Source organism: Otolemur garnettii, unplaced genomic scaffold (assembly GCF_000181295.1).
Source record: "Otolemur garnettii isolate 467f Iridium unplaced genomic scaffold, OtoGar3 scaffold00001, whole genome shotgun sequence".
In the NCBI taxonomy this organism is placed as follows: domain Eukaryota; kingdom Metazoa; phylum Chordata; class Mammalia; order Primates; family Galagidae; genus Otolemur; species Otolemur garnettii.
In genome coordinates, this window is record NW_003852396.1 from 50,628,276 (window position 1) to 50,639,373 (window position 11,098).

Consider the following 11,098-nt stretch of genomic DNA (forward strand, 5'->3'; position numbering starts at 1 on the left):
TTTTTTTTTTTTTTTTGGCTCTCTTTTCCTGAGGACCGACAGGCCTGATTCCATTTTTACCTGGTTCCTGAATAAATATTTTTAAAATCTATTAGAAAGAATATGACAGAAAGTTTAATTCCTAGAATTTAGGTATGAAATAGGAATCTATAAACTAAAAATCGTCTTGCTCCTATGGGGAATAAACACCAAAAAAACCTAAGAGGAAACCTTTCAAGGAATAAGGAGCACATGGTATGGAACCAGAAGAGATGGTTTCAAGTCATCATTCTTTAAAACTACAGTGTACTTTCTAAACATTTTCTAGAATGTCTCTTAAGACAGAGATAATAAATGCTAATAATGGCCCCATTGTGAGAATCAAATGATAGAATGTACGTGGAAAATGTAAAGTACCTTAGAAATAGTTGTTGCATCAAAAAGTTGCGAATAAAAGTGCAATGACCTCATAGGAACTTTTAATAATTAGGAACTTGCTGAGTAGTAGAAAAGTCAGCATTCATTGACTTTGTTTTTGTGCCAATACCGTAGGCTAATTCAGCATTAAAGCACAATTTCCCTTCCTTTGAAGTAGAGCAAAGCTAATTTGGCTATCCTGAGGAAGTTATTTGGCATATTCATGTAGAAAAAGGCCCGTCCCTTCCTTCCTTCTTACCCTTATCCCAAACACTGTAGTGTACGCGTGTACAAATTGAGCACTATTCCAAGAGCATCTGGCATTAATACAGAAGCTCGTGTTTTCAAAACATCTCACAACCATCAAGACATCTTAGCCTTTAAAAAACTCTATTAAAAATGTAATACTACATATATACCGATAACAAATGATGAATATGAGCCACATCGAGCACCTCTTGTAATTACAGAAGTGAAATGTAAGTTGAGTATTACAAATTTAATGTAGTTTTTTTTTTTTATTTCTTAAAATGTGTATACATTTTGGTACCCTCTGCATATGGGTGTACATATACATATACATCGATGCTTTGATGTATATATGTGTATATGACAGATGTCTATGTGATAGGTATATACATTTTGTTGCCGAAAGGGGCCAGACTTTTTAACATGAAAAAATCTTTAATTTATCCAACTGTGTAGGTGGAAACGCTCACGCTTTCAATATGAGCTTTAAATTGCTCACATGACCAAAATTTTCTATGTGTATAGAAAGAGAAACAGATAGATAGCTGATCATTTTAATTACAAGGACCCTCCTGGGGAACAGAGAATTGGTTCTCATTGCACATTGAAGCCGAAGTTTAATCAATACTGGGACATTTTCCTTTGCACTGACAATGCCTGTCATCAGGATTTGCGTCAGTACTTTTCTGGTTGAATAATGTTTCACAACTTAAGTTTATAATTTATAGGTGGACTCCTTCCCAGCACAGGTGCTTTTTTTTTTTTTTTTTTTTTTTTTTTTTAGACAGAGTCTCACTCTCGTCCCCCAGGACAGAATGCCATGGCGTCCATCTAGCTCACAGCAACCTCCAACGCTTGGGCTCAAGTGATCCTCTTGCCTCAGCTTCCCAAGTAGCTGGGACTACAGGCACCCACCACGATGCCTGACTCGTTTTTTATAGTTTTGGTAGAGACAGGATCTCATTCTTGCACAGGCTAGTCTCCAACTTCTGAGCTCAATCAATCCACCCACCTAGGCCTCCCAGAGTGCTGGGATTACAAACTCCCAGCCACGCAGTAGCTTGTTTGGTGGTGCTCCTTAAAATTCTCTTCTCTTGAAGTTTTCAGAGTGTTCCAAAAGTTTCAGACCCTAATACCCAACCGCCTGGGAATTGTGTTTGTTCCCATCAAAGGTACTCACACTTGATTTGTCTAAAGCCAAACTTTTTAGCTGCCATTTTCATATGTCCTCCTCAACATCTCCACTAACAAACAGATTCAAACCATCCAGACCTGGTCCCCTTGCAGGGGTCCTCCCCTCCTGAGCAGCCCCTTATTTTCCTGCATTAGCAGGAAATCTAAGATTCCTTTATTCTTCCTTTACCGACCAGGTTCAACCATCGCTAGGTTCTATCAGCTTAATGTCTAGATAGCTTTGAATCTTGGACATTTCTATCTTTATCTTTATCATTACCAAATTGTCCAGTATTACAGCTGTTATTCATAAAATATAAAACAGGGCTTTTAAATTCATTTCCCTACTTAGACTTTTGCTATCCTCTAATGAATACACCCAGCATGATCTTTGTAAAATCAGATCTGATTGTGTGACCTCACCTCACTGGTTAGGTCAAAACCTCACTATTACTCCTATTCTACGGGTCAGATTTCTTAGTGTGGCTGAGAAATACATGATTTCATTATTTTTATTTTTTAACAAAATACAATATTTTAATTTTAATTTTTTAAGTGTCCATTTCCATCCTTGACTCACCATTGTATCCACAGTGCCTGGTACTTGAAGTGCATAAGTATTTTTAAGTAACGAGTAACCGAAGTAATTAATAAGATGTAAATTATTTCTTCACATCATTTTATTTTATTTTATTTTGAAAAGTAAATTTATTTCAGGTTAACGAGAGGGTACAACCAGGTCAAAATATTTGATTTTGTTATGTAGAGTCCCTCTCACATTTACACGCAAAAGTGTGCCAGATACACATCATTCTATATTGAAAGCATTTTCCAGGGCAGTGCCTGTGGCTCAAGGATTAGGGTGCCAGCCCCATATACTGTGGGTAGTGGCGGGTTCCAGTCCAGCCCCAGCCAAAAACTGCAAAAAAGTAATAATAATAAAATAAAAGCATTTTCTATTGCTTTAATATAATCTCTATGACCATTACCTTGTTACATTTTTTGAATTGTACATATAAGGCACAATTTCATCCTAATTGTAAAAGCACCAAACATTGGGCTAGGCTAGGGGTGGTGACTCACCCCTGTAATCCCAGAAGTTTTTAGAGGCTCGAGACTAGCCTGAGATTCCCTGTTTCTACCAAAAACTAGAAAACCTTAGCAGGCTGCAGTGGCATGTGCCTGTAGCTACTCAGACTGAAGCAGGATGATCACTTGAGCCCAGGAGTTCGAGGTTGTAGTGAGTTGCAATTGCATTGCTGCCCTCCAAACTGGGCAACAGAATGAGACCCCATAACATAACATGAAAAGATTCCTCATGTAAATATTTATTTTACTTGTTTTATAAGTTGAAAACACTCTGAACAGTTACGGTATATTCCTTCACCTCGTTTTCTGGTTGTATATATTAATCTCCCTGTTCATTTTAACGGTTGCTTAATAATCCGTAGTGTGTATGCCATCACCTTATTACACATTTTCACTTCTGATCACATTTGAGATTTTATTCAACTTTTCTGACATTACAAATAGGTCCATGTACCGCATATAATATACGTCTAAAACATATATATGACACTATCACTCTTTACTAAAAGGTGTATTCACGTAAGGGTCCTAATAACAACATATGAGTACTCTATTTTCCAGACATATTTTTCTTAACACCAAAAGTTATCAATCTTTTTTTCTTTTTTAATTGAGGAATAATGTAAATAGAGGTGGGTCCACAAGGCATGATTATGAATATTACAAAACACAGCCGTCTGACCATCACCAAGATCCAAAAAGAAAACCTTGTTACGTTCCTAGCCACGCAGAAGCCCTCGCTGTCTCTGAGTCATGATTTCCTTTTTCCTCAGCACAGGTAGATTAAATCTGAGCAGAGATGAGTCTGTTTTGTTTTTAAGCTTTATAAAAATGGACAATATTTCTTTTGATTCTGGCTTCCTAACTCACCATTTATTTGGACAATCCGTATAGCTTTTGTATGAGCTCTCGTATGAACTTTTAACATTAATTTTCATGACTTTCTATGGAAATTTCTTTTTCTGCGTGTCATGTTTTTAATTTTTATTTCTCTACTATAAACGAGATGGGTCCCTTGGTATATGTTGATTGACCATTTAGATAATGCAATTTATGCCGGCTAAAGCTCCTGGCTTATTTTCAAGTAGGTCTTCCCCTATGGATGTGGAGGAGCCGGTTATGTATTCTTTCTATAAGTCCTCTGTTTCTGATATATTTTACTGGTCTTTTCTTAATTGATGCTTTTTTTCTTTCAGGGGTTTCTTCTGATAAGTATATGCTTTTAACTTTAATGCAATTCACTTCCTTAAGCTTCTATCATTCTAAATAATGCTCTTAATCTATTACTCTAACCAACATAACAAAGTTCATTTCCTATGTTAGCTTCTAAAAGTTGTAGTACTTTCCTTTTAACATTGAGCACTGTTATCTACCTGGAATCAATTTTGTGCATATTAGAAGATGTAGATCATTTTTTTAAACTTATGTATAGTCAGTCAACGTACACTGATTTTTGAAAACATTCAACTTTTGAGACTGTTTGATAATGCTACGTTTATCATAAACCAAGTCTCTATAAACATCGTATGCATAGTTCTACTTCTGGACTCTGTTCTGCTCGTTTGCTCTTTTTCTCTATTTTTGTGTCATTACGGTCAATGGCGAACTTTACCTGAGTTCTGTCGTCCTGGAAAACAGGGGTAGTTAAAGAAATCTCTCATATTTCTCCTAGGAAACTGCTTATTGCAAAGAACTGCACTTCCTCATATTACTTAGATAATAATAACACTCATAGGAACCCCTTCCCACCAGTTGGACTTGACCGCTTAGCCTGAATTCACCTGATACTTGAGATCTTCCTCTGTGATAGTTAACTCCATTTATACAAAGAAAAAAAATAAAACTTCTCATATTTCTATGTCAAAAGGTGGTTACAACTTGCAGCCAAGTGTCTAAGCTATATTCTCTTGAAACTGGGAGAGAGCTTTGCTGTCTTTCTTGATATTTCCATTTAAAAGAATTGGGAAAAAGAAAACTTAAGAAAGACGTTCCTGGTTTGTAAAACTGGCAAGAGGCTTATTTAGCTTTCAGAAGATTTACGTTGTACTTACTGGGTCTCCAAGAGATAGGAAAAATTTACAAGTTCTCTAAGAAAAGGGAGGTGAGGCAAATCTCTTTCCCTTCTGCACCATGGAAAAGTCAGGTCCTTTAACTCCGCTTTTCCCTTGCAAATTCTTGCATTTCTGCAAGACCTGCTGTCTCCCAATTCTTATCTTCTGTTTCATAGATGATTAAACTGTTTGTGCCCATTGAGCCATTGATCCATCAGAACAAAGTGGTTGTCAGCTTACCTGACCACGTATAACAGCTTCCTCCTTAACACAAAGAAAAATCATCTCTGAACCTTGTTTACTTACTTTTCTGCCTGATTTTTCAGATGTTTGCATATCTCCTGATGGAGACATTCTTCCTAGTTCAAAATTTCTTTCTCCCTTTTCACATAAAGTCTTTTCTTATCTAAACCCAGGTTTGTGTCTATTTGACAATGCCACACTTTACTTATGATGGTAGTTTTATAATACCTCTTAATGCTGATAGAGTAAATTTTTCTACTTTGTGAACACCCCAAGACAGAGTTCTGTCTGGGGGTGAATCTTTCCTAAGGAAATAATCCAAAAAATGTAAAGTAGTTAATATTTACCATATTCTTTATAAAACTTGAAACTACCTTGCATAAATTAGGATTTATTTACCAAGATAGAATATTGAGCTGTCCTTCAAACGAAAGACCAGATCAGAGAATAATGATTCCAAGGCAACCACTATTCCAATCGGCAACTCCTTAAATTACGAAACATGTAAGGGAAGGGGTGTGGATCTATCTAAAACAATGATAAAAAGACCAAATTCAACAATGCTGAAAAGTTGCTGGAGGACAAAAAAGAAGATGAAATTGAGTTGACAGAAATACAAGAGCAGCGGATACCGAAGCCCAAATTATACGCAGGAAAAAAACTGATAGGAAGATACGAGTGATTGCCAAGATCGTGGAGATAAAATATTGAGTCAATAAGTTGAGATACTAGGAAAAGGCCTTTGAAATCTTGAGAGATTAATCAAAGAAATATTCACAAGAGCTTGGCTACTTATCCGTTCCTCCAATGGAACTATTTGCAGTGATAGTAGAGTCCAAATTGAAGCCCTGAGATAATAGGAATCTGGCACAAGGGACTCACAGAGGAAAAGAGAAGCCAAATTAATACAAACTCTAACCATCCCACTTTCTGTGTCTTGTCCCACACAACACAGGAGGCTTTGGTCTATAATCAGAACCTGTGTCAACGTTCAGACAGAGTGGACATTGTTAAATTGTGATTGAAAGAGAAATGTAGAAAACATAAAGCCTGCACTGTGATAACGTCTCTTTGTACTTTTCTTTGGTAGGTATACTATATTCTCTCAAGGTGCCCTTATGGTATAGAGGACGGGAAGAAAAAGTTTGGGATTGAGAGACTCCTCAACTCTAACACGTATTTAGCAGCCTACCCACTCCATGATGTGAGTATAAGGGGGATTTTCAAGTACTGACTCTGTTTTCTCTCTCCCACATTCAGAGGTTGCCTTCTTAGGAGGGAGGATCTTCCCACTCGTTTCCCTTTTTATTACAAATTGCTTAATTCTCTCTCATGACAAGAAATCCCAAAGACTCCCTGGTTCCAAGCTGATAACTTTATCAGCTATGCTGAAATATAGTTAATGTCTCTTGACATTGAAGTTTCAAATAGAAATCATTAAACAAATTATTAAATTTACAAATCAACTTTCTTTATAGCTCATTTTGAAAACAGTAGTCACATTAAAAGAACATTTCGTTGATTTATCTAGTTATTTAATGGGAGGGGTCCTGTGACACAGGACTTTATAGCATGAGTAACCTATTCTCTCTTTCTTTTTCTTTTTTTTAGTTTTTTGAACCAGGTTACATTGATTTCATTTGTTAGATAAGGTCCCTCTTACAAGTGTGTTCCGCCCCAAAGAACATTTTAAAATATAGTATTCAGAAATTTTTTATCTGAACTCGTCAGTTTTTTTTTTTTTTCCTTTTTTTTTTTGGCCGGGGCTGGGTTTGAACCCACCACCTCTGACATATGGGTCCAGCGCCTTACTCTTTGAGCCACACGCGCTGCCCAACTCATCAGTTCTTTTCTCATTTATAAACTGCTGAAGCTATAAAGGATTTAAATTACATGCATTTAGGTATTTATTCATCAAACACATAATTTGCTTTGATCATTACATGCAAACCATTTTTTTTAGGTATTGGAACATAATCATGAATCCAAGCTCACCATCTAGGGTTTTCTTAGAAATAAAGCATGTGTACAATTGCAATGTGAACTGAAGTCTTCAGTTTTTAACAGCAAATCAGATGTTATAACAACTGAGATTCAGAACGTTTCTTTGGGGCTAGGAAATCATTGTACAATATTGAGCTTTGTAACCTTAACAAAGAGACGACATTTTACATGCTTTAATTCAACTAAAACTGCAAAGTTGGCCTGGCAACACAGGCCTCGTTTCTGGGGCTTTCTGAGGTAAACCTTCTAACTTGGATAGCCAGTGTTTAAATCTCACCACCTGTTGGCAGTATAAGTCATGTGGCCTAACTTATATATACTATTTTGAGATCATCCCTTGGAATTTTTCTTTCTTTTACTCCCATTTTACTCTTGCATACTTATAAAAGACTTTTTTAATGATGTATTCTTTTTGCAAGAAACACAGTTCCCAGGAATATAAAAGAAAATGAATATTTCCACTGAAACAAATGACAGTCAAATCATTGACCATTTTTCTGAAGGTAGCATTGCTGGAATAGTTCCAAAAGCCCAAAGCCAACCTCTTTTTTTTCGAGGGCAAACTATTACGGCACCATTCTTCTGCAAATATTGAATCAACATCATAAAAGTTGGCTCCAGTCAGTTCAAAACTGATTAGCTCGTTATTTTTAATGCGTTTCCTATAAGGGTAGAGTGGTCTTTTCCAGAGTAGCCATAATACTAATCTTCCATCGTATTGCCAGTTTGGGTTAGTTTAAGTGCTAGAGAAACCAAACAACCCCCTTCCTTCTCCCCAAACCCCACTTCCCAACACATACAGTTAGTATCTGCAGGGGATTGATTTCAAACCACTTTCCCCACCTGTGGATACCAAAATCCCAAAATGCTCCAGTTACTTATTTGAAATATGTATTTGCATTGAACCTCTCCTGTACTTTAAATCGTCTTTAGATTACTTATAATATCTAACACAATGTACATGCTATGTAGTTATTATCCTGTTCTTTTAAGTGTATATTTTTATTGTTGTCTTGTTATGTGTAACTGGTTTTTCCCCATGTATTTTGGATCCACTGTTGGTTGACTCTGGGGATGTGGGACCCTTAGAGACAGAAAGCTCACCTTATGCATTGTATTCCCTGGGGGAAGAAAAGCTCCTGGAGGATTACAGATCCTGAACAATGGCGTGAGCGTTTGGTAAAGTAGAGACAACTAAAGTAGATGAGCAAACACGTTGCCATGTATCCTTTGTCAGTCTTCCTGAAAGGACTCATGAATTTTTTTGGAAAACTGAGAGGAATCTTTTGCTTGTTTATTCATTTTTAGGGCATTAATTCTGTTCTTACTATGCCATATCTTAAAGCCAAACTAATATCCTTACTTAGCAGCATTTTTTTTTTTAATTCCAGGTTTTCTTATTTTCCCCTTTTACACAAACCAAAGTAGAAGAAATAATACAGGATTAAAACTGCCAATGTAGAAGAATTAGTAGAACACGTATACACAAAAACATGCACAGGAAGATGGGCTTATTTACAGTGAGGAAGCAAATGTAAAGTTAAGTTAAACGTTTCATGTGTAGACAAATGAACTGCTAAAAACAACAAGAGATGACTGTCCAGTTTACAATTGAGCATATAATAAGAGCTCTAAATAGTTAACATGTAAGATTGTATATCAACCAGTTTGTACCATTTTTCTGCTTCTGTAGCTAATCCTACTGAAACGTTTCCCATGAAATGTTAAAAAAAAAAAAATCAAGCATGTGCTACACTGGGTACCACCATTTACAGCAGCATTGAAAGGGGAGCTAACAGGCAATAGGAACAGATATACCACGAGGGACAGAATTCATAGCATCAGTGCAATACATTCTCAAAACTATATTACAGCTAATCAGTTTAAGACTTCTTCCCAAATGTGTCACATTTTGGGGCCCTCAGAGGTTCATTCCTACAGATGTCAACTACTCTAAATTTCTAGCTACTAGGAAGGAAAGAGTGATTATAAGCTTTCCAAGGAGTTACGGAATCTAAGTAGACCAGAGGCCAACTATCATTACCTCAAATCTGCTCTTACATTTTTCAGAGAAATATCTGGTGACTTCACCAGTGTAGTCACTACCTCCTACACCAAACCTACAGGGACTGAAATGGCCAGGTAATTACAATAAGATGAGAAGTTTGAGGATTACCTTTCAAGGTGTATTCTCGTCTCAAAAATTAATCAGATAAGATTATTTCCTATTGAACTGAATCTGAACTAAACATAGAAGGCTTCTGGCCTTGACTGGAGGATGGTCTTGGAGTAAAGGTCATAGATATGAGTCTTAACCTATGGTATGTTATGCTAAATTTAAAGTATGCTAAGTAGAATCCCTTTTAACCCCAGCCTTTCAGTGGCGTCATTCAGGCTAACCAGAAATTCAATATTACCGAGCTATCACTGGTGATAGTCACAACTGAATGTTAATTTTACCTTTTTCTTTCTTTTCTTCTGAATGCAAGTTTAGGTACTAGATTTTTCCTTTTGTGCTGTGCAGAATCAATTTTACAATATGCCTGTATAGGGTGTTCTTTCCTTTTTTAAAATTCTATTTCTCAAGTTCAGTAGGATAGCTACAGAAGCAGAAATATCGTACAAACTGGATGATATACAATCTTACATGTGACCATTTAGAGCTCTTCTTATGTGCTAAGTTGTAAACTGGACAGTCACCTCTTGTTTTTAGCAGTTCATTTGTCTACACAGTTTTTAAAAATGTATTAAACGGCTACTATGTATAGAATACTTCGGTAGGCTGTGAAGAGACATTGTAAAGCCACTCGGCATTTAACAATGGGGAAGGAATTTATGTCAGAAACAGTACTGAGGCTCTTACGTGCTAAAGCGTGTCATAACCTTTTAAGTTCTTTGGCAAATCGTTACCAGTGAGGACCAGAATCTCTTCCCGTAATAGCGGTATGACTGTGGATCAATTACTTCATTTTGCTTGTGATTTAAGTTTTCCATTTATAAAATAAAATTGTCAGCTTATTCCCAAAACTCCTAGCCAGTTGTAGAGGGATACGAATCTCTGAGCTGTGATGATGATGTCCTAATTTGAGTAGGGAAGAAAGGGCATTCTGGGTGACGTGAACAGCTCAAGTAAAGCCTAAGCCTCACACCTTAATTTGTATTTTTAGATAAGTGGGTGTAAGAATTTAACCAATAAACCACTATTGTTACTTGCTCTTAATATTAAAAAAAAACAACACTATTGTGATAGTTTATTATAGGTTTTAGTAACTAATTTTATACCAATGGAATAGGAAATCTAAACCTAAAAGTAAACGAGAGCGTTAGCCCTGTTCACTTAGGAGCTTGTTATAAAAGCAACACTAATTTACTTCCCCTTGTCTTCTGCTTTTCTGTTTTGCTCCCTCATCTTGAATATCTCCAGGGCCAATATTGGAAGCCATCAGAACCTCCCAATCCTGTGAATGAAAGGTACATACTTTACCAGAATTGGGCTCGATTTTCCTATTTTTACAAGGAGCAACCTTTAGATTTGATTAGGTAAGTTTCTTACACAGCATCAGTTAAAACTTGATGATGTGATTTTTATTCACATGGCATGATACTCTATTTTTTTTCTACCATTTTCACACACTGCATTTCACAGCTTTTTGGCTTCATATCTACACTATAGCTTAGTCATTCATTTGGGAGCTGAATGTTTTTGCCAAAGTATGGGAGAGATAATTGGAATGAATGACACAGTGGTTAAGAGGCTGGGCCCAGGCGTTGGCCATGCTGGATTCAAACCTAAAGTCTGCTTGTTAAAATTGGTCAAGCTGGCTTGGTGCCTATGGCTCAAGTGGCTAAGGCGCCAGCCACATACATCTAAGGTGGCAAGTTCGAATCCAGCC

At 36.6% G+C, this 11,098-nt stretch overlaps 1 protein-coding gene across 1 annotated transcript in view; it reads left to right on the top strand.

The window, feature by feature from the left end:
* ANO5 (anoctamin 5) overlaps positions 1 to 11,098 on the top strand; it is a 100,413-nt gene that overhangs the window by 38,948 nt on the left and 50,367 nt on the right. Inside the window, exons 7-8 of the mRNA XM_023519589.1 lie at positions 6,292 to 6,405; positions 10,630 to 10,745. Of these exons, the coding sequence (XP_023375357.1) occupies positions 6,292 to 6,405; positions 10,630 to 10,745 (230 nt within the window). The remainder of the gene's footprint in view (positions 1 to 6,291; positions 6,406 to 10,629; positions 10,746 to 11,098) is intronic.